Raw genomic sequence first — 24,320 nt, 5'->3', positions numbered from 1 at the left:
GGGTAGACAAACAACTACACAGCCATCTCTGTAGTCACCCACCAGCTGTGGAAATGCCTCTTTAGGGAGACCAACCTGAACTTTATTGCGGGCTCCAGCTCTTATGTGGGAGGGGGAGGTTCCGCAGGTTGGATACGATCCACTATGGATGAACCACACACACACAACAGGTTCGGAAAATATGTGGAGTAGATTGGCCACAACTTTATTGGCTACAGCTGTAAGAAGCATTGGCACAGCATGGGTCCACCAAATCCCATACATCAGCTGGCCCCATGCCGGCCAATATACCTGTCACTCAGCCAGCCCGCATGGGTGTTGAATCGTGGGATGGCAGGTTGCTGGAGCTCACATGGATGACTGCCCCTTAGTGGTCTCCCCTGCCATCTAGTTGTGAGGGCAATCACTGGTAGTCCATGAACAGGCTTGCTCCCATCAGCCCACACGCCAAGGCCCCTTGAGAGGGGTCCCCATATCCAGGAAAATGGCACGCAGGCCGATTTCCCTAAACGGATCTGGCCCCATACTGTTACCACCACAAGAGCCGGGCGAGACCTCCTGGTTCCCACCAACGCTCCTACAGCTGCAGCCAAAATACACCCCAACAGACCAGGACAGGGTTTCCAACCTATGAGAAATGTCCAGGTGACAAATCCAAATGCTCTCCATGGCCTCCACAGCCTTGCCAGGCTGCCAGACACCTTTCGTCTTGTGATATCAACCTTTCCTCGGTGAGCGGCTCCCTGCCATGTACGGCTCTCTAGTTGGTCAGCCCAAAGATAAGCGTGTCGGACAGCTCTGCCCCCAGGACGCTGTGGCACAGGGAGCAACCCCAGGCAATCAAGTGCTCCACCACGTCTGCTCCGGCTGCACCACTTAACTGGAAGATCATCCTCTGAACCAAGGGCCTTGCCCCCATCCTGATGCAGCTGCAGACACTGCTGCCCAACAAACCATATTGTGCCCACAAATACCCACCATCCAGTGCCCGTGCCTTGAAACCGAAGAAGGCCTTGCTAATGGCTAACAACCACAACCAGCCATGTGCAGCCTGGCAGAAGCCTTGTAGGGCTCTGGAGCACCACCATCCTGCAGCTGAGGTGCCTGGCCACCCCTACGGCCAGTTTGACAAAGCAGGGCTGTGATAGGTGCTCAGCTCGCACCGAGTGCTCCGTCAATCAGATTGAACAATGCATGTCCATGGTTGGGAGCCCAAACTCAGTGTCTTTTGCCCCTGCCCCTGCTCGGCAAGCCAAGTCCCATGGGGAGGGGGATGTCCTGACTTTCCTGCCATTCAGCCACCCGCACCCATCCAGCATCCGGCTAGCACCCTCCCTCCCCCTCCTGGCCCCGCAAAATTCAGGCTGCACTGAGCCAGGCCCTCCTCACTTTTAACAAATGTGAGGCTCCAGGGTAAACCATTTACCAAAGATTAACCTTTTTGCGACATCTAATGATGATTTACAGTTTCGTAACTTTTAGTTTTCATGGCTATTTTATTGTTGTTTAGAGCTGTTCCAATCATTATTTCATTGGGACTTGAATTTGTTTTTGTGGAGATTTGAGGGTGTTTTTGTAAGCTACCAGGAAAATTCTTTGGTATTGAAATGCTGGGGGAGGGGGGGGATGTAGAAAGCTTTTAAGGTAAATAAATATTTTGTGGCTGGGGAAGATAAGGTTTTCTTTGTGACTTTTGCTACTTATGCAGTTATTTCTGTATCCATCCCATCTCATCCCCCCATTTGGGGGAGGGGGGGCAACAGTGAAAACAAGATACTGTTAGACATCATAAAAGAATGAAATGATAATAGGTAAAAGAATAAAATGATAAACTGATAAACCGTCGATGAACTACCGTCACTAATAGAATACAACACGGCAAGTAGCAATAGGCTTGCCAGCCTTCAGGTGGGAATGGAAATTTCACAGAATTACAACTGTTCTCCAGACGAAATACATCCGTTCCCCTGGAGAAAATGGCAGCTTCGGATGGCCGTCCCCACCGATATCCTTCCTCTCCCCAGACTCCACCCCCTAATCTCCAGGTTAAGTATCTGTGAGGAGAGCCTTCCAGAGAGAGCCCTGTCTCTAATAACCTCTCACCTTGCCTATGAAGGGGATACACTAACCGGGGCACCATATTCTTGGCTCCAACCAATGCTGTGGAATGTGGTCACAGGTACCTGTTTGGACATCACTAATTCTCAGCAATACATCTACTCCTCTCTATACCTAATTAATTAATTTTTAAAATTTTAAAATGTTTTGGTTTTGGCCTTTTAAATTTTTCACTTAAAAAAAAATTAAACTAAAAAAATTAAAGAGAGCCAGTTTGGTGTAGTGGTTAAGTGTGTGGACTCTAATCTGGGAGAACCGGGTTTGATTCCCCACTCCTCCACTTGCACCTGGCTGGATGACCTTGGGCAAGCCGTAGTTCTGATAAGAGCTGTTCTTGAAAAAGAGCAGTTTCTGTCAGAGCTCTCTCAGCCCCACCAACCTCACAGGGTGTCTGTTGTGGGGAAGGGAAGGGAAAGGAGTTTGTAAGCCGCTCTGAGACACCTTTGGATAGTGAAGGGCGGGGTATAAATCCAATCTCTTCTCCTCTTTTTCTTCTTCTTCTATTATCTTTTTAGTCATTCAGAAGCTGAGAGCTCTATACTGTGCCATTCTCTCATTTTTTTTTAAAAAAACATAAGTGGCAAGCACCAACAAGGTTACCTCTCACAACCTGCCATATCAACGCCAGCACCTTTGTAAAATGTTTGCTTTTTTAAAACGTGCTTCTCATCTATGCTATCTCCTTTCAGAAAGTTCACATATTTGTCTAGTCCTTGCTTGAGTACACTGTGATGAATTGCAAGGCTATTCAGCAACTAGTAAACCAGCTTCTCCCCCATTACATGGGAACATGCTATAACCCTAATGACGCTGGTTTGGGACAAGTACTAATATAGCATTAGGAATAAAAATCTGTGTTTTTCTAATAATCTAGAATAGCCTGGAAACATTTGTCATTGGAGAGCAAGGAAAATAAAAGTGAAGGGTGTTTTAAACAGTGCAGCAATAGGCACTAGTCAAATGAATGTTGCTGGCCAGCTGAATTTAGGAACCACCTCCACTTTTGAAATACACAGAGCAAAGATGGGTGTCCACTGCCTCCCTCATTCATATATACCATTCTTTTTTGCTTTAATGAGAAATGTTTACAATGCTTTTTCCTGGCAAAAAACAAGAAATGCTGAGATAATTCCCAAAGAAACCATTGGCTCTTCGCCCTCCTCATTTGTCTGAGCTGTCTTTTTAGCAGATTAATCAGGTTAGCAAGAGAGGATTTCATTTTGAACTTTTTAATGCTAATTCCAAAATTAGGCAAGAGGCAGCGGTTGTCTGTCTGAGGCGGCAGAGCACACCAGGGAGGGGGATGAGAGAAAACTCTCCAAAATTTCCCTGGACAGTTAAAAGAAGCAAAAACGAGGACAGCTGAGATACTTACCGGGCATTTTTTCTCAGGAGGGCAAATACCTTTTGGAGGATCCTCTCCTGTAGGGATAAAAGTGAATGCGTTTTCCTTAGATTCTTTTTTCTGTAAGAGGTCCATCCTGTTTTTTCACTTTGCCTCTCACACACAACAGTTTGCTGTCGTGGTGAGCAGGCTGGGAAGACTTCCAACCCGTGTGGCTTGGAGTTTAGTTCAGAATTAAGTTAACCCTGATTGTGCACATTTCTGCCCTGCTGGAGGAGGATAGTGATACGAGGAGGGATACGAGCAAAGGTGAAACAGACGGAGTGAGCTACCCGTCAATTACTAAGGCCACAAGGCTGTCATCCGCACCTGTGGGCAGGACTGTTCAGTTGCTTTGACACACTTCAGGTATTCTGATTAGACAGCTGTTGAGCTAAGCAAGATGCAGACTGAACAATAATCCGTGGTCCAAATGCTGGGACTCGTAATCAGGTGCGAAGTTTGTGGCTTTGGGCCATCTCTTCTATAATAGTAGGCTTATTTTGCAGGAACCACAGGCGTCCTCCCTGCCTATTTGAAAGTAGTTGGCTAAAGCAAAATGATGCATTGAGTCAAGTGCACAGAGCAAATGAGCTCTGTGCAGCTTACACTTCACTTTCTGCTGCTCATTTCCTCTTGAGATTTTTGCTCCTAAAAAGGTTCTGGTGACTGACAACTAAACTGTTTCTCAATGAGTTTGGCAAAAGAAGAGGAAGAGGTAAGAGTAATAAATACATATGTATAATAAATAAATGTGAAAAACTTTCTGCATTCTCTGCTAAGTCTCTCCTATTTGGCTTTCATCCATGCAGAAATTGATGCTGGTGTCGGTGTAAATGGGTCTCCCCATACCACCCACAGCAGAGATTCAGTCAGTGCACAAGGCTTCTTTGTCACTGTATTTGTGTTTGGAAGAGGCTGTAAATAGGACTATATATTTAGGTTTTTGGATTTATCGCCTGCCTTATTTTCATAGGCTTAAACAGCAACTGTGCTGTCCCTGTTTCTGAGAGGTTTATAATCTGAACAAATGACAGAGAAAAATAATGAATGAAATGAAGATTATGGTATTTGTGAGAGGGGAAAGGAGTTAAACTTCTATAATAACAAAGAAAATAAAAAGGTATATGAACGGTCTAGCCTCCTGCTATGCATTGCTCCAAAATTTGGAGTAATTTGCCCATTTTACCATAAATACTTCCATATCATACTGGAGTCAAATTCTCCTCATCCATTCCACTTTTAGCTCCATTTAAAAAAAATTAAAATGTCTCACTGCATCTCTACTCTCAGAATATATAAGAATTTTAAGAAAGCAGATACTTCTGATATTTTTGAAGAAACTTAACTCAGAGCTTTCGTGTTTTTATGCAGGGGGAGAGTAGGAGCGAAGCACACATGACCAACAGGTCTGTAAGGAATGAAGATCACTGCTGTTAGCCTGCAAACAATTTTTAGGAGAGTTGCTTTGGGGTTCTAGCTAACTATTTTATATATTGTTACCATTGCTGTGGCAGCTGCTACTGTTATGCATTTGATCGCTTCAGTTCCCATTGCTATACTTCTTCAGACATAGAGAGGAACAGAAATGCACCCACTGACTTAGGAACGCCAGCCTCCGAATAGGACTTGTGGGATCCCCCAGTATTACAGCTCATCTCCAGACTACAGAGATCAGTTCTCTTGGAGAAAACTGATGTTTTGGAAGGTGGACTCTGTAGCATTATACCCCACTGAGGTCCTGTCCTCCCCAGGCTCCGACGCCTAATCTCCAGAAGTTTCCCAACCTGGATCTGGCCACCCTGCCCCACCCCCGAATCTCCTGCCGGTGGCAACGGCAGGCCAGACAACCCTATACTGGCTTCACCGTGGCATCTGTGCATTCAACCAAATACCTGCCATGACCCTCTGTGCACATAGGTACATGTTTTCAGTGCTAAGAGATCAGGGTTTCCCCCCCCCAATCAGTCCTGATCATGGTGCAGGATCCTATGAATGTACCCTTGCAGGGACACAGGGGTTTGCTATAGATGTTTGACTGAACTTCAGTGATGAGGGCCGCGTGGGTGCAGTTTGACTCCCCTCTATGCATGTTCTATGAAACAGCAGACTAGTGTTTGGAGAGGGCTGAAGATGCTACATTCTGATCAATGTTTTTGTTACCTCCTGTATAAATTCCAGGGTCTCTGCTCATGCACAGAGAAGGAAAGGGGTTGCAAAAGGACAATTTCTTCTTTGGCTTATGGCTGTTGCAAGTAGATGAGTTACATGCATCAACCCGCCTAAATTAAATTACAACATGAAGCTCATAGCCCATCCATTTGTTATCAGGGCTGGAATCAAAGTGCTTGTGACCTTTTATAGGAGACCCCTCCCCCTTATCAGAAGCTTATCAGAAGCTTCCAAAACCTTTGCCAAACATACACTGTATTTGCCTTGTGGGGCTATCATAAAAGCTTTGTGTGACTTCTTAAAGGGCAGACCTATAGCCTTTTTTTTTAAAGGTTTTCACCGGCCGTTAGAAATTGGCTGCATTCAGACTGGCAAGATAGGCACTGTTCACAAACAGATTAAATGGGCCCAGTCACACAGCCACAGCTGTCAGCCATTCCCCAGTCATGCTCACCCCATCGTACGATGAGTTGGAACTGGAGTAAATAGCCACCCCATAACGTGTGGTTCTTTTGGTCCCCCGCACATTCATCGCACGTGGCCAGATGTCTGAAAACAGGGGAGTGCAAACAGAACAGACTGGTGGTCTGAACCTGCAGATCTGTTCCTGCTGCTAGGGGTGGGTATTTCTGGAATTTTTGCCTATGTGTGCCTATGCGCCTATGCACGTGCATGATCACATATGTGTGCACGCACATTTTTTAAAACGACCAGGCAGCACGCTCCGTGGCTGAGGCGCTGCAGTAATGTGGATGCTTGATCACAGGATGTCCGTGTGGGTAACCCGCAGCAGGGTGTGCTGTCTGGATTATATGCCTTGCAACACAATTAGAGGTGGCGCCATATCACGCCAAGCTGCCAGTATGACCATAGCCACTGACAGATATAGCAATAGCATCCAAACTAAAAAAGCCAATTCACACACAGCAATTTAAGAAGGCTTGCCTTATCCCAGGGGCAGAACTATACATTCAGCTAGGGTTGCCATCCCCCTGGTCAGGGTAGGGAATTTCCCGATTTCAGAGGCTCCAATCTGCCACCGGCCAGCTGGTCAGCAGGGGAAGCCTCACTCCCAAACAGCAGCGTCCCCACAGGATGCCACTGATGTGATGACGTCACCAGTAGTGATCTCATCACGCTAGGGGCGTTGTGCAGTGACACTCTAGCATTCGGCAGGGGCTCTATGGTTACCATAGAGTGTTTGCCCTGAATGCTAGAGCGTCACCATGCAACAGCCCCACCATGCACAGCAGAGACATCCTGACGAGGAGCCAGGAGCCTCCCACCATGGGAAAGGTAAGACCTGGCAACCCTACATTCAACACAATAGAACTGCTGTAGAATATGGCAGCCCCATATTAAGTTCTCCCCCACTCCGGTGACGTAATATTTAGACCTGCATTGTGATTTCATCACCTGTTTCCCCACAACCACTCTATATCATTGGCTGCCATAGGCAGAAGTGGGAAAACACACAAGAGAAAGTAAATGTGCTCCGTTGGGGCATATATGCAGGTTGTTTGTACATTGCTTGGGTGTTTCCCAAAGCAGAGAAAATAGCAGGTCTCTTACCCCCATGTCATGGCCCTAATCCGATTCTCCTCCAAATATAAACTGCTGTTAATTACCAAGAAACACTGAGCAAATCTATTCAAGAATCTCCCAACATCTTCTCTAGTTTGGCCCTAAGTGAGGCACAATTTTGTTATTTTGTTATTTACAATTTCAATTTCTAGACTGCCCTCTCCCAAAGTATTGGGGCTTAGGGTGGTGTACAACATCTTAAAAACCATTCAATCAAATTTAAATAAAATGGAAAATAAAGCAATAAAATATTAAAATAGTTCAAAATTCATTCCACGTGGCACCTAGAATGGCTCAGATTAAATTTTCATCTCAGTGGGAAAGGAAAGAAGGAGCCAGACGGATTAAAGGCCATTACTGTTTAAAAGCCATTGCTGTCTTCAACTGTAAGCCTGGTGGAACATTTCTGCCTTACAAATTACCTTACGAGCAAATGAATCAGCCTACATTACTAACCCTCCTCTACCATTAGTTGATCAGCCTTCTATACTACCAAAGCCTTGCAGATTTATTCTACGTACTGAGCTTCTGTCCAAGCTGATTCAAAAAAACCACTGCACGCCTCCTTCAACAAGGACATGCTGTGAGGCCTATGCGCATGCACAAAAGGTTTTTTTTAAAAAAATATCCACTGCGCACGCCTCCTTCAGTGGATGCCATTTAGACAATCCACAACGATTCACCAGGGGGATGTCTGGTCATGCTACGATGGATTAAAAGATCAGGATAAAATTCAAACTGGCATAATGACGGGATTAGCTGCCCATCACAACGCACCCAATTTCTTTCTTTCTTTCTTTTTGCCCAGCATACACACATACAGGTTGGAGAAAACAACTAAAAACGTTTAGATCCAAAGACAAGTTCATATGCAAGGCTCAGTTAAATGCAAGATAACCAAAATGGCCATCCATCCACATAACATCATTTTCCTAGATGTGCTAAGCAGCATGAAAATTGCATGTGCACAGACTCTTTTCTTCTTCAGTCAGACACAGTCTGTTTAAGAGTGTGGATACATCAGCATGTGATTGGTTCCAGGGCACAAAAGCTTATGCCATAATAATACATCTGTCTTTAAGATGTCACAAGTCTCCTTTTTGGCTTTTGGGGTTTTTTGCTGCAATTTATGAAATCCCACAGAAATGACTGGCCCTGCTGGATCATTTCTTCATTGTAACCACATGACTGGACCTAGCACTTATTTTTGGACAATACAGACAAGAAATCTGTCTGTGGGGTAGGAAAGCTGCACATACGCAAAGAAATACCCATGCAGAACGGCCCAACCTATCGAAGGCAAGTGGGACGCTTATTTGCATTGGAGTCCCGTAGGCACAAGGAAAGGGGCACTGAAATACAAACATTCAAATTGCAAGGGCAGAGGTGGGAAATCCTAGAATAATCACTGACCTTTTTGCTTCTCTTCTCCTCCTTTGATGGTGCTGTCTTCTTCAGTCATTTCTGCAGTTTCCATTGGACCATGCAAATCCAGCCCTGTGTTAGTAAAGGAAGATTTCCTTTGAGACATTCTGACTATCTCTCCCCTAGGCTTGTTAATATTTCACTTTACTGTATTGACCCCTTGACTACATAGAATTTACAGGCAAACTCTCTCACACACATCCCTCTTCCCCATCTCAAGTTCAAAAATAAATAAATAATCTACAACATTTACTGAGGTTACTGATTCTCAGCATGGCCAAATCAAAAACCCTGAGCAGACACACTGCATTTGCGTTTAAATGTAGGCTATTGACAAAAAGGCTTGACATGCCTTTGAGGGTTTCATTTTTTCAGAAATCACCATTAGTTACAGCAGTGGTGGTTTTTAACATTTTTTTTTGTGTTATTGAGGAAACAGGATGTTTGCTCCAGTTTAATTAGGCCCAACTCGATGCTTGGCATAAATTGTCACAATTTCCTTGGGTTGGATGGAATTATGCTATTTTACACCAGTGGAGGTTCAGCTCATTTCTCCATGTGACAGTCATTAATTCTGAGAGAAGAGAACAACTCCTTTCAGTTTCAACAGGCTAGCTTTTATCCCTGTTCTTGAACGAGAGACAGGGTTGCTATCACTTACATCAGGGTGGCTCATTTCAGGCATGTTGTTGTCCATAATGTATGGAAAACATATTGTAAAATATTTATAATAGAAGTGTTATTGTCATCCATGTTATTTTATTTATTTTAAAGCATTTCTATAGTCACCTTTCAACCCAATTCAGAGCTCCCAAGGCAATAACATTAAAACATTAAAAAATATACACACACACTCTATCTATCTATCTATCTATCATCTATCTATCTATCTATCTATCTATCTATCTATCTATCTATCTATCTATCTATCTATCTAATTCAGGGCTCTTTTTGTAGCAGGAACTCCTTTGCATAAGAGGTGACACACCCCTAATGTAGCCAACCCTCCAAGAGCTTATGGTAGCCCCTGTAAGAAGAGCTCTGTAAACTCTTGGAGTATTGGCTATATTAGGGGTGTGTCGTCAAACATGCAAAGGAGTTCCTGCTACAAAAAGAGCCATCCATCCATCCATCCATCCATCCATCCATCCATCCATCCATCCATCCATCCATCTATCTATCTATCTATCTATCTATCTATCTATCTATCTATCTATCTATCTATCTATCTATCTAATGATTAAACAAAACACAACCAGGGAGGTGGGATAATAAGAGTTAGTAAAAGAATGCCAAACAAAAAAGAAAAAATCTTTACCTGCTGGTGGAAGACAACAGTCAAGGGAGTCAAATTAATCTCCCTGACCTGAGAAGGAAGTTCCAAAATTTTATCACCATGATCAAAAAGGCCCGTTCTTGGTAGGGCTGCAAGGCCTCTACGATCATGGGAGGTGTCCTGCTGGCAGCCCTTGCTGCCCACTAATACTCCAAGTGGCAGCCAATAATTTTAAAACATCAGCATCATGTGTGCCCTGGCATCACTTCCGGAGAAGACCCCAAAGTGCTATTGGGTAGCTCTAGGGATCACTGGGAAAACTCTGGTGTTACCACAGAATTTCTGCCAATTCCTAGAGCTACTCAGTGACGCTTCCAGGTTTCCACAGAAGTGACGCCATGTTGCAAGTGATATCACATGCCCCACCATGCCCATGCAAGTTGCCAGGCACAGTCTGGCAACCCTATTTTCTTGCCACCCATCTAGCCTCAGATGGTGGGGACGCAGAAGCAAGGCCTTTGAAGATGACCGAAGAGGCCATATGGGAGTCAGCGCTCCTTAAATTATGCAGGCCCCATGCCATATGGGTTTTAAAAGTCAGTGCCAGCACCTTGAATGAATTGCACCTGTAAGGAAACTGGGAGCCAGTCAGGATTGCCAGGTCTCCTGCTATGGTGGGAGACTGCCCACCAGCAACCTGTTCTTCCTGCTGCTGTTCCTTCAGGAGGCAGGGGGATTTTTTAAAAATTATCAATGCCAGAAGCAATGTGACATCACTTCCAAGAAAACTCCAGAACTGATATTATGTCACTCTATAAATCGCTGGAAACTCTCTGGCGATACCATAGAATTTCCTGTGATCCCTACAGTGATGTCACATCACTTCTAGTTTCCCCCAGTAGTGACGTCACCTCACGTAACAGTGCCAGCAGCCCCCCAATGTCTCCACATCCTCTCTCTCACCAGGTGGCGGCCCTCAGTTGGCAACCCAAGAGGTCAGTGTGAATGGAACAAGACTGGAGCGCTATGGTCCTTATCACAAACAGGTGGAGTGGTAAGACTGAGAGAGTGCAGCATAGTTAAGACCTCTTGGCCATGCTGTTGCTGAGGTAAGATGTGAACATGGACTTCCTGATTTAGAGTTTAGGACCACACTACAGGGGATGCTGGGATTCTGTGACTGAAACTCCTACTCTTGTTATTTGATTCTAAAAAGGAACTATAGGGTTGGGTACAGCGTTCCCTCTAAGCTGAGTTAGTGTGAGCTAGCTCACGGTTCTTTAGCCTCCGGCTCACACATTTTTGTCTTAGCTCAGGAAGGATGGCTCCAGAGCAAACTAATTTATGCAGTAGCTAAATCGCTCGCTCACACCTCTAATGCTAGTAGCTCACAAAGTGGATTTTTTGCTCACAAGACTCCACAGCTTAGAGGGAGCATTGGTTGGGTACCTAGAAGGATTTATTACACTCCAGTCAGGCATTTTCAGGTGGGGAAAGCATTGGTGGTGGGAACCCTTTCTCTGACACTACAACACCGTTGTTCTTGTTAAAATTTTATATCTTACCTTACTGTATTTCAGGGCAGCTTTCTTCTGTCTTCTGTCTTGGCACCCTTGCAAGGTGAGGAGTGGAAGGGAAGCGCAGGCTCAAACAACCCACTCACTGGAGTCCACAGGAGGCAAAACTCTATCTACTGGAAGAAGAGATAGACTTGTGAACATTAAAGGGTATTTATATTTTGTTGTTCACCTTAGTGTCGAAAACGGACACCCACCACCTAGCAAAATCCTCCATTAATCTCACTCTCTAATGGGATGAATCTATCGGTTTGTAGCAGAAACATCTATGTTTACATTCTCAAGGTTTGGCAGCAATGAAGAAAACAAAATAATCCAAAGTTCAACCCAATAAAACCTAAGTAAAAATATTAAAATACTAAAATCACAGAATAAACAATACGGCTACAACGCAACAAAAATAAAAGCTACCAAGTCAGGCTTATACCAATTTAGGAATAAGAAGACAGCGACAGTCTGTACAGGAGATAACCAAAGCATAGATGACAAGCGCAAAGTCTCTGTAGTGACTTTTCCCTCAGTGAAGTGAAATATGAGGCACAGATTTGTTTTAAGTAAATAAGGGGTTGTTTTTAAAGATAACAATTGCCAAATCTATGTAGCAACTTTCCCCTCAGTAGAGGGCAATCTGAGCACAAATATGTACTAAGTAAATAAGTGTTTTTTTGAAGATCAAAATTGCAACATCTGTGCAGTGACTGTTCCCTCAGTAAAAGAAAATCTGAGTATAAATATGTATTATGTTACTAAGGGTTTTATATAAAGCACTACACCATGTGGGAATATGAGTTTGTATTTCTGAGGGGGGGGGAAGCATACCTTGCACCACATATAACAAACAAGGCAGACAATAGCTAACATTAAAATGGTCAAAACAATGTGGTGATAGCAGTTCTTAGTGTAGGCTGTAGGTTTGCCAACTTCAGGTGGGGACTGGCGTTCTCACAGAACAGCTCCCTTAGAGAAGACAGCTGCTTTGGAGAATGGACTATGTGATATTATATCCCACTGACCTGCTTCCTCCCCAAACCCACCCTCCCCAGCCTCCACTCCCAAGTCTCCAGGAATTCCTCAAACAATGGTTGGCAACACTAAATGAGACCCAAAAGCAAGCGGCAGTTGTCTCACAGGAGGGTCGGGAGGTCAGGAGGGAGGAAGAGAAAGAGGGTGAGCTGGGAGAGGAGGCTCTGGATAGAGCAATGGCAGGTTTGGGTTTGTTTCTGCGTGATTTCTGGAGAACGAGCCCTATGAGGAAAGGCTGAGGGACTTGGGAATGTTTAATCTAGAGAAGAAGAGGAGATTGGATTTATACCCCACCCTTAACTACCCAAAGGAGTCTCAGAGTGGCTTACGAACTCCTTTCCCTTCCCCTCCCCACAACGGACACCCTGTGAGGTAAAAGAAGAAGAAGAAGAAGAGATTGGATTGGTTGAGGAGGGACAGTCACATGATTGCTCTCTCTAAGCATTTGAAGGGCTGTCACTTAGAGGAGGGCAGGGAGCTGTTCCTGTTGGCAGCAGAGGAGAGGACTCGCAACAATGGGTTTAAATTAAGGGTGGGAAGGTACCGGCTGGATATTAGGAGAAACGTTTTTACTGTCAGAGTTGTGCAACAGTGGAGTCAGCTGCCTAGGGAGGTGGTGAGCTCCCCCTCACTGGCAGTCTTGAAGCAGCGGCTGGACAAACACTTGTCAGAGATGCTCTAGGCCAGTGATGGCGAACCTTTTAGAGACCGAGTGCCCAAACTGCGACCCAAAACCCACTTATTTATTGCAAAGTGCCAACACGGCAATTTAACCTGAATACTGAGGTTTTACTTTAGAAAAAACAACTCATACATTAACTTAAGATGATCCAAACATAGTAAGGAAAGCAATCCCAAATGCTTTCATTGACTTAAAATTATTTGGCAGAGAATTCGACACTATAATGATGGTCTGGGCCTGGCTGGGGCGATGGCACGTGTGCCCACAGAGAGGGCTCTGAGTGCCACCTCTGGCACCCGTGCCATAGGTTCGCTACCACTGCTCTAGGCTGACCCTACACTGAGCAGGGGTTGGACTAGATGGCCTCCCTGGACCCTTCCAACTCTGTGATTCTACGATTCTATGTATGAAATTGTCATGAAGTGCAAATATGATGTTCGAGTACAGTGGCACCTTTAAGACCAACGAAATTTTATTCACAGTATAAGCTTTCATGTGTAAGCACATGAAAGCTTATGCCTTGGACAGAATTTAGGTAAAGGTAAAGGTAAGGTAAAGGTTCCCTTGCTCGAAAGCCAGTCGAGTCCGACTCTAGGGTTGTGGTGCTCATCTCCGTTTCCAAGCTGAAGAGCCAGCGCTGTCTGAAGACGTTTCCGTGGTCATGTGGCCGGCATGACTAAACACCAAGGCGCACAGAACGCTGTTACCTTCCCACCGAAGTGGTACCTATTTATCTACTTGCAATTTCTTGCTTTCGAACTGCTAGGTTGGCAGGAGGTACAGAATTTAGTTGGTCTTAAAGGTGCCACTGGACTCAAACGTCGTTCTGCTGCTTCAGACCAACACGGCTACCCACCTACATGTTTATGTCAAACATGAAAAATAAAATGATAAACTTGTTAACAGATGTGAGATTCCTGTAAAGGGGGGGGGAATGGCTGCTATGGAAGATGGACTGCATGGCATGAAATTCTGCTGAGGTCCCTCCTCGCCCTAAACCCTACCCTCCCAGGCTGCACCCCCAAATGTCCAGGAATTTCCGATCCGATCTAATGTATTGCAGCAAGAGCCAGTAAAACAGTACAATTCTGATATAAGAAGGATTAAAGCAGTAATAACATGGGAATCGTCTAAAGACATTAACAAGAGAAAGTTAATAAAAATAGTAAAATAAAAGTAATGTTAATATAAGAGAGTCATGCAGTTTTTTCAGCTAAAATAAGTTTACGTTTCCTAATAGCTAAGCAACAAAATTTTGCCACAGCTTAAGTCACTGAGCTCTGAATTTCCCAGCCTGGAGTTGGCAGCCCTGCTCCAGTAGTGCTAAAAATGTTGTTATGATGGCCCCCTTCGACTTCCCTCCCTCGGAGGCAAGATTTTTCCCTCCATTTTTCTGTTCCCCTCGGTGGCTGAACCACCCAAGTAATGTGTTTTCTTCTTGACCTGCGAAGTCTGGCTGTCCCACCCTGCCACAAGTTCAGTATTTTCTGGCTTTTTGGCTCAGCCCAGGAAGCCCAAGGGAAGGATTAGGAGACCTCTTTATCTCAAACCACTGAAAATGGCACTCCGGACCTCCTCGAATTCAAAAGGAACAATATATTTCACTTTAACACAGAGGGGAAGGGCCAGGGGAAGGCAGAGGCTGATGTTTCTGAGGTAAAATTGGTTTCACACAGACTTTATGTACAGGCTAATGAGAATTTCATACACTTTTTTTTTGGCCGTTTTGTAAAACTTTTGTTGAGAGGCTTTTGTTTCGGAATTAACCCAACCGCTCCAAACACACTTCCTTAGTATCTCTCTGGCTGTTTTTTGTTTCCCGGAAGGTCGGTACACCCTTTTCAGTACCCAAACCCGTTCTCTTGAAATACCCGGTTTTGATCTGACTCTTCGGGTCGCTCCATGCAGTTTTTAATCAAACCCGACCAGGGATCTCTGTACCCTTCAGAGACATCATCCTGTTCAACTGGGTAGGGGATCTTCTCCTCTCACTAGGAGTGTTATCCCCTTTCCTTGGCCCGAATGGGAGTCTCAGTTTCCTTTCCAAACCTCCTAGCCTACTTTTCCCAATTCTCCTGTCTGTGTCGAGCTGCTCTCAGCTCAGGCTGAAATTAGACTCTCAAGGCAGAATTTGGACTTTCTCCAGTCAAATCGGAATAATTCTCCTCAGCATCCAGCTCTCTCAAGAGGCCGCTGATGCTGACCAATCAGATTGCTCAGAGCAGCCTGTCTCCTGCTTACAAGTTCTAGACATTCTCCCCCCACCCAACCCTCTCTGTCTCAAGTGGCTAACCCTGTAGGTTTCAATTTTTCCATTTAGATAATATTCTTGTAGGCGGATGCACTGTATTACGCTGTATCTTTGCTTAACGTATTGTACGATAAATTAAAATTAATAAAGACGATTTTTACATTTAGTCTGTTTTTACAGGACTCTGAGGCCTTTTTTAAAAAAAAATGCAGTTTGTCACAGCTGTGAACCAAGGAAAAACAGTGGAGAGACCATTTACACCTTTGTCTATGCATACTATAAGGGGCTGCAGTGTCTCAAGTGGTTAAGACACTGAACTGCAGATTGGAAGGTCGGTAGTTCAGCCGTTCAAGACCCGAGTGCCACGTGATGGAGTGAGCTCCCGTCTCTGGCCCCAGCTCCTGCCAACCTAGCAGTTCGAAAGCAAAAAATTGCAGGTAGATAAATAGATACCACTCCGGTGGGAAGGTAACAGAGTTCTGTGCGCCTCGGCATTTAGTCATGCCGGCCACATGACCACAGAAACGTCTCTGGACAGCGCTGACTCTTCGGCTTGGAAACGGAGATGAGCACCGCAACCCTAGAGTCGGACTCGACTGGCTTTCGAGCAAGGGAACCTTTATCTTTTCCTCTACCTATGCATACCAAGCACACAGGCACAATAGTCAGTCAGGGTGTAGAAATAATGGACGGGGCTTGGGGGCATTGGGGAGCTTGCAATACCCAGCCACTTTGTCACACCCCCTAATATAGCCAATCCTCCAAGAGCTTACAGTAGCTCCTGTAAGAAGAGCTCTGTAAGCTCTTGGAGGATTGGCTATATTAGGGGGTGTGACCTAATATGCAAAGGAGTTCCTGCTACAAAAAGAGCCCACCGCTGGCTCTCCAGTCTGCCCATAAGGGTTTTCCTCTGCATCCCCCTCTCTAGCCTATGGGGCCTCAGGACAAACCAACTTGGAGCTTACCCGCTGCTGTCCTTACAAAGTTTGTATCTCCGGTACCTGGCATTACATTTTATGGCACACATGGCCCGGCCTGACAAAGTGACATTGATGTCAGATCCGGCTCTCATAACAAATGAGTTTGACACCTCTGGGTAGCGTCCATGATAGTTCTGTTTGTTAGTTGGAACTGTGGACGACATGAGCTCCCTTGTCCTGAAACTAGTTGTTCCAAGTCTTGTATATGTTGTCCTCCCTCACCCCCATAAATCATTGTTAGTCCCGCGTGAATGAGTAACTGTAAATCGCTCAGAGCCAGCAAGCTCTGCAGGATTGAGAGATTAATAAATCGAAAGATTATTATTTTTTATTATTATTAAATACACACAATAGGACAACCAGTGTGAATAAAACAGTGATAATGTTTTACTGATGCCCAACTGGATGCCAACCAGTGTTCCCTCTAAGCTGAGTTAGTGTGAGCTAGCTCACAGTTTTTAGCCTCTCGCTCACACATTTCTGTTTTAGCACAGGAAGGATGGCTCCAGAGCAAACTCATTTATGCAGTAGCCAAATTGCTTGCTCACAACTGTAATGCCGGTAGCTCACAAAGTAGAACTTTTGCTCACAAGACTCCACAGCTTAGAGGGAGCATTGATGCCAACACAATGAGATAAACACCATGACATCTGCACATTTCTAGGTGCCTTCTGAGTATTAGCCCTGCCATCTTTTTTAAAGAAACAAATACGTTGAATGCATATTTACAAAGTTAAAGTTATATTTGACAAACTTAGAGCATACACATAAAGATATACTGACAAATCATACTTTCATTCATTTATCTGAAAAAAATTCAAATTCCAGCAATTATGCAATGGGCAGGTTAGGGACGTTGTAGTTACTTAATGGATATTATGTGGATAGCTCAAAATCTTACAAAGAAAAGGCTTGAAAAAAGGATTCACTGAGTTATACAGATCCTAGACCGGGGCGGGGGGATCATTCATATGTTATAAAGAATGAAAATGTTTACTTTGATATATATGTAGTTGTTGTTGTTGTTGTTCAGTCGCACAGTCAAATCTGACTCTTCGCGACCCCATGGACAAGATCACGCCAGGCCCTCCTGTCTTCCGCCGTCCTCTGAAGTTTGCTCAATTTCATATATATGTAGTGGACTATACTAAATTACTGAGCACTTGAAAGCGTTTTCAGGACGAGACTAGGGGGGTTATTCTTAATACTGTGATATTGTTGTTATTATTATGTTTTCAGAGGGTAGCCATGTTGGTCTACAGTAGAACAGCTCGATTCGAGTCCAGTAGCATCTCAGAGACCAACAAGATTTTTGGGTTATGAAAATTCGAGAGTCAGAGCTTCACCGTTTGCTCCACTGGGGGCTCCACATGTACTGTTTTTCTCTGATGGGACAAATAACCATTTCAAAATGGAAAAATGGTGTGGGAGGCTAAGCCCCCTCTCCCCATGCACCCAGTCCTCATCCAAATCAGGCTCCCACATGCCTTGGAACTGAACTGGGAACTTGCAACACATGTCTGATTTAAAAATTCCTTATGGCAAACCTAAAAGGAGCTGTGGTGGCTCAAGTGGTTAAGACGCTGAACTGCAGGCTGTGGAAGGTCAGTAGTTCAGCAGTTCGAGACCCGGGTGCCACATGACGGAGTGAGCTCCCGTCTCTAGTTCCAGCTCCTGCCAACCGAGCAGTTCGAAAGCAAGAAATTGCAAGTAGATAAATAGGGACCACTTCGGTGGGAAGGTAACAGCGTTCCGTGCGCCTTGGTGTTTAGTCATGCCGGCCACATGACCACGGAAACTTCTTCGGACAGCGCTGGCTCTTCGGCTTTGAAACGGAGATGAGCACCGCAACCCTAGAGTCGGATTCGACGGGCTTTCGAGCAAGGGAACCTTTACCTTTACCTTTATGGCAAACCTGGACATGACATGAAAACTATATGCCATGTAGTTAGACCCTCAGTGTGGAGCAGTGATGTAAAAGGCGTATTCTATACTCCCCGTTTGCAGGTAGGGCGGGGTATAAATACAAAAATAAATAAAAAATAAATATAAAAATAAGATATACTAGAGATTATTAAGAAAATGACAGAATATAAAATGTTTAGTATAACAATGTCCTTGTATAAATCTATAGTGTAGTTTCATCTGGAATAATCTGTGATTTTCTGGTCACCCCATACAAAAAATTATATTACAGAGCAAGAAATGATGTACCAAAATAATAACCAAGATAATAATTAGGTTGGAACTTCTTATCTTTGAGGAAAGGGTGTAAGGCAGTGGTGGCGAACCTATGGCACGGGTGCCAGAGGTGGCACTCAGAGCCCTCTCTGTGGGCACGCGTGCCATCGCCCCAGCCAGGCCCAGACCATCATTAAAGTGTCGAATTCTCTGCCAAATAATTTTAAGCAAATGAAAGCATTTGGGATTGCTTTCCTTACTTTGTTTGGATCATCTTAAGTTAATGTATGAGTTGTCTTTTCTAAAGTAAAACCTCAGTATTCAGGTTAAATTGCCGTGTTGGCACTTTGCGATAAATAAGTGGGTTTTGGGTCGCAGTTTGGGCACTCAGTCTCTAAAAGGTTTGCCATCACTGGTGTAAGGCATTTTGGTTAAGAAAAAACACTGACCAAGAGGGCACATAATAGAGCTTTGCAACATTGCACATGGTATGGAGGAAGTAGAGAAAGATATCCTTTTGTCCTTCAGCTGTAATCCTTTAATTTAGGGACACTTGATGAAGCTGATGGGCTCTGAATTATTAAATGCATAATTCAGAGCCACAAGATGTAGCAGTGTGACCAATGTAGATAATGTTAAAAGGCCATTATACAAATTTATAGATGCCTGACCTATTAATGGCTGTTAGCCATGATAACTGCATGAAATCTCCACATTCACAGGCAGTGTACCTTTGAAATCAGTTGCTGGGGTCAACAGCCGTTGAACTGATACCCTCATTCTCTTCCACTGTGAGAAACAAGATGCTGGGTAAAATGGGCCTTTTGGTCTGGTCCAGTAGGCCTTTTCGTGTTCTTAACACTCAAGGTATATATATTTTTTTAAATCAGGCCCACTACTGATCCTAAAAATCCAGGATTAATTTGAAATGCTCAGACCGTTGTCCTTTGAATATTGTTCGAAAATTCATGTATCAAAACAGTGCATGTTGCCATCTTCTCAATTTGCTTTCTTTTCATCTGCTCTTTGATTTAATAACACTACACACATTTTAAACCATTTCTGAGTGCAAGACATTTAAAATACAACCACCGACCTTTGGCGCAATCGATAAACAATTGTACAATTAAAAGTTAAGATGAAGGTCAGCAGCACACCATTCGTTGAGCCTTTCAGGAAAGAAAAGAAAAGAGAACTGCAGGTTTTAAAAGAGCAAAATTAACTAAATAGCATATTGGAAATGAGACCAAGGTATGTCTTAAAGGTAAAGGTTCCCTTGCTCGAAAGCCAGTCGAGTCCGACTCTAGGGTTGTGGTGCTCATCTCCGTTGCAAAGCCGAAGAGCCAGCGCTGTCCGAAGACGTTTCCATGGTCATGTGCCTGGCATGACTAAACGCCAAGGCGCACGGAACGCTGTTCCCTTCCCACTGAAGTGGTCCCTATTTATCTACTTGCAATTTCTTGCTTTCGAACTGCTACGTTGGCAGGAGCTGGAACTAGAGACGGGAGCTCACTCCGTCATGCGGCACACTCGGGTCTTGAACTGCTGAACTACCGACCTTCCACAGCCTGCAGTTCAGCATCTTAACCACTTGAGCCACCGCAGCTCTTACAGGTATGTCTTACAGAGATATAAAAATGTATGCTCCTAAAAAAATGTGAAATAGGAACAGCATTTCATGGTCATAGCTCAAACGTATGTCTGTATGAAGAGAAAAGTGTCCTATGAATATTTCAAGGCAGGGAACTGAGGGACTGGAACACCAGCAATGATACCTGAAGGTTGATTGACTTGTTACGATGTCATTGTGGCAGCTGTGAGGATCTTCTATTGGACATCTGCCTGGTGTTTCCTATTGGGAACTTGATTCTCAGGAACATACAGGACCAGTTTGAATTAAATGGAACTGCAACATGTAGGGAGAAGCCCCCCTCTTCCTTGTGCCATTTTCCTGACCTGAAACGGCTCTGGGAAGCCATTGGTAAAATTTGTATTGATGGGCTACATATAAGTTCCGTAAGACACAGGGAGAGGAAACAAACCTGACCCAAAAACTGGAATCAAGAACCAAAAGGGTGAGAAGAAAGTCTAATGAAGGGCCAATATTAAAAACCTAGTTAAAACTTATAATATACAAAAATACAAGTATTTATTAGAAAGACAGTTAAAAACATACATAAGGGCCCAATGAAAGCCTCGTAAACAACTATAGCCTAAACACAAGGGCCAATCCACATGACCTGACGCGTTTCTGCCCTTTGGGGGCCTTCTTCAGAGGTCAAACAATATTGAGGTACACATAACTTAAATACATATTGCAATAAGATAACCAATAAGTGAATAATGGACCAGGAATGAGGAAGGTTAAGCAGCAAAATCTAAAGACACATGACAAAGATGTTTGTGAGGCCTCAAAAGGTGAAAGTCATGTGTCTCGTGCCAAATGCATTTCAGGACAGGAAAACCGAATGGAAGGGAAGGCTTACGTCCCTTTTGTTGTTGTTGTTCAGTCGCACAGTCCAGTCCGACTCTTTGCGACCCCATGGACCAGATCACGCCGGGCCTTCCTGTCTTCCACCGTCCTCTGAAGTCCCTTTACCACAGGCCCAATCCAAATTGGGCCTCTGTGCTCCTGTTGAATTTTTGTATATTAAGACAGGATCTGTCAGGAGAAAGGTAATATCCTAGATTGTACAATGGTTGAGGAAAGTAGGTGCCCACTAAAAGCCTTCTACTTGTTGCCTCCTAGGCATGGATTCTTGTTCTCTTCAGTCTTTTGTTCAGCTGACCAAAGAGACAGTGATACGATATCTCTGTTTTCAATCTACTATCAGATTATCTACTATCAGATTATCTATCAATCTACTATCAGATTATCGCTTTATTGGCTTTGCTAATACTGTCTTGATTACCTCAGCAAATCAAGTTCTCATTCCTTGCCTTCTTAAAACTGACCATGAAAAAACTGCTCATGCCCCAAGAAAGTCATATTTTGTGGACCTGGAGCAAATAATGAGATTCCCTGCCACTCCCCCTAGTGTAGAATGTTATTAACATTCAAGCAATCTACTATCCCTCTTACGCTGCCAAGAATGAGGAGATTTCTTGCTCTCTTTCATATAAGCCCTGTCAGAGTCTTTGCAGAGGAATGGAAGAAACCATTGCTGACAGGAACTGTAAATAAAACACATTTTGTAGAACCTTCCAAATCAGATCAATGGAGACCTAGACCTCCTCTGATGTACACCCATGGGACAATCCAAAAAAGCCCACTATTGAAGGGAGCAGAGCAATGCATGACTAATTCATCTAATTTGAAGGAACCATCAAACATTGTATGGAAACTCCAACTCTGGAGAGTCCTTTACTTGCCTCATTCCCCATCAAACCTACAAACCGGCAGGCTATCACTCACCCCCCAACAGAAGTATCCCAGTTATCTAATTCCAGCTGTTCAAAATCAGACTCAACTATTTTACTTAGACCTTGATTTCAATAAAACAGCAGATAGAGAATTGTGGGCACAGGACATAAAACACCAATTTCTAAAGATATTAAACGACAGAAAAATTGGTGCAACTGAGCCCCGGTCAAACCAAGCAAAAGCTCCTGCCAAAATAATTGTGCCAAGATTTTTTTATACATATTTACTTATTTAATTATTCTTTATATTTTATTGTTTAAATATGGAACCATGGTATCCTTTAACTTTTGTTTCAAGTGAGAACAATAGTCTTATTCAGAAGATCTCTTCCACTGGACCTTAGAATATGAACTCAGGTTCACCCAATCCTTAGGAAAATTTCTTGGGGTTGGAATAATCTAACATTAGTTAGTCCCTTGTTTTCAAGAATGAGAAATGAGTATTTTATTGCTGAATTTGTATATAATTGTACCTCTAATAACTGTTCTCGTTTTGCATTATTTTTGTGTCTTAACTGCATTTTTGAACTTTTTAAAATTTACAAATTATTTCAATGTATTGAGACCCAATTAGTCAATTGTCTTATAAATTATTTCTCTACAAGATTCAAATTGAAGAAACAATGGATCCAATTGCAGATACCAGTTTGTTGGATAAAGCCCCATTAGGTCCTGTGTTGAATTTTTCTTCTCCTCTCGGTTTATTTGGCTCTTCTTCTTTTTTTGCTATAGCTTTTATATTACACTGTGATGAGATAAATTAAATTTTGTATTTTTTCCTATTAATAAAGAAAAAAATTAAAAGGCCATAATATAATTCAGTACAATATTTAATCAAACACCTTTTAAAAAAACCGACATTTTATTACTCAGTAATGTCCCTTCCTATAATTCCTGATGCATTAGGCAAATAATTTTAAACTTATCATGAGAGCAAAGATACTGTCTTATACGGGGGTGTATTTAATTTACTATCCACATTTAACTATTATAATGTTAATTCGTTTCCAGCGCCATCCTTCTAAGGCTGTTTCTGCACCTGTCATTTCTTCCGCTTTCTCTGTCGCCTTTTATATTGCGTTCTGCATTCCCTCCCGCTTTCATGTCACATCTGCGTCGGCTTTTGTTGTTGCTTCTGCATTCCTCGCCCCACCCACCCCAAATCCACTTTTAGTTTGCCGAATCCCCAGCTTTTCCAGATCCTGTTTTACCACGGGCCTTTTTCTTGCTCCGCTTTCAAGTCAGGGGTATTTCTGATGCAGACATTATTCTGCAGACACTGCATCACCGCCTTCCCTTTTCCCACCCTGCTCCCACCCCTCTTTTTTGTCAACACCACCACCAAGAATGCAGTTTGTTGTTCCTACCACTCTGCACCTTCTGTCCTCCTCCCAACTTGAGCATCAGTATTGCAAGGGTTTCCTGACTTTTTTTCTAACAAGCCCTTTTTAGTCTAGTGAAATGATAAGTTGGTCGCTAAACTTTGTTTGGTGGAGAAAGATGCTTTAACAGTTTGGTAAAAAAGATGCTCACAAGCTGGAATTAAGATTGCTGGGGAAAAGATCAACAACCTCAGATATGCAGACGATACCATGCTAATGGCAGAAAGTGAAGAGGACCTAAAGAGCCTCTTGCTCAGGGTGAAAGAGGAGAGCGCAAAGGTTGGCTTGAAACTCAACATCAAAAAAACTAAGATCATGGTATCCGGCCCCATCACTCCTTGGCAAATAGAAGGGGAAGTCGTGGAAGCAGTGACAGACTTCATGTTCCTGGGATCCCAGATCACTGCAGATGGTGACTGCAGCCATGAAATTAAAAGACACCTGCTCCTGGGGAGGAAAGCAAAGGGAAACCTAAACAGCATGATAAAAAGTAGAGACATCTCCCTGCCAACAAAAGTCCGCATGGTCAAAGCAATGGTATTCCCAGTAGTAATGTATGGCTGCGAAAGTTGGACTATAAGGAAGGCTGAGCGCTGAATAATAGATTCTTTTGAACTATGGTGCTGGAGAAGACTCTTGAGAGTCCCCTGGACTGCAAGAAGATCAAATCAGTCAATCCTAAAAGAAATCAACCCTGACTGTTCCCTGGAAGACCAGATAATGAAACTGAAGCTCTAATATTTTGGCCACCCAATGAGAAGGGAGCACTCACTGTAGAAGACCCTGATGCTGGGAAAGACTGAAGGTAAAAGAAGAAGGGGGAGAGTCCCCTCCCCCCCTCACTTTTCGTATGGTGGAACTT

The 24,320-nt window shown here is 43.7% G+C and overlaps 1 protein-coding gene across 1 annotated transcript in view; it reads right to left on the bottom strand.

The window, feature by feature from the left end:
• Nucleotides 1-11,595, bottom strand: part of SLC15A2 (solute carrier family 15 (oligopeptide transporter), member 2) — a 139,483-nt gene extending 127,888 nt beyond the window's left edge. Inside the window, exons 1-3 of the mRNA XM_015415612.1 lie at nucleotides 11,525-11,595; nucleotides 8,672-8,755; nucleotides 3,494-3,540 (exon numbers count right to left, since the gene is read on the bottom strand). Of these exons, the coding sequence (XP_015271098.1) occupies nucleotides 3,494-3,540; nucleotides 8,672-8,735 (111 nt within the window). The 5' untranslated portion in view covers nucleotides 8,736-8,755; nucleotides 11,525-11,595. The remainder of the gene's footprint in view (nucleotides 1-3,493; nucleotides 3,541-8,671; nucleotides 8,756-11,524) is intronic.
• Between the last annotated feature and the right edge of the window lie 12,725 nt (nucleotides 11,596-24,320).

The sequence above is a fragment of the Gekko japonicus genome, unplaced genomic scaffold (assembly GCF_001447785.1).
Source record: "Gekko japonicus isolate JY-2015 unplaced genomic scaffold, Gekko_japonicus_V1.1 scaffold2755, whole genome shotgun sequence".
Taxonomy (NCBI): Eukaryota; Metazoa; Chordata; class Lepidosauria; order Squamata; family Gekkonidae; genus Gekko; species Gekko japonicus.
The sequence above is the reverse complement of the archived record's forward strand: the minus strand, read 5'-3'. Positions and strand labels throughout refer to the sequence as shown.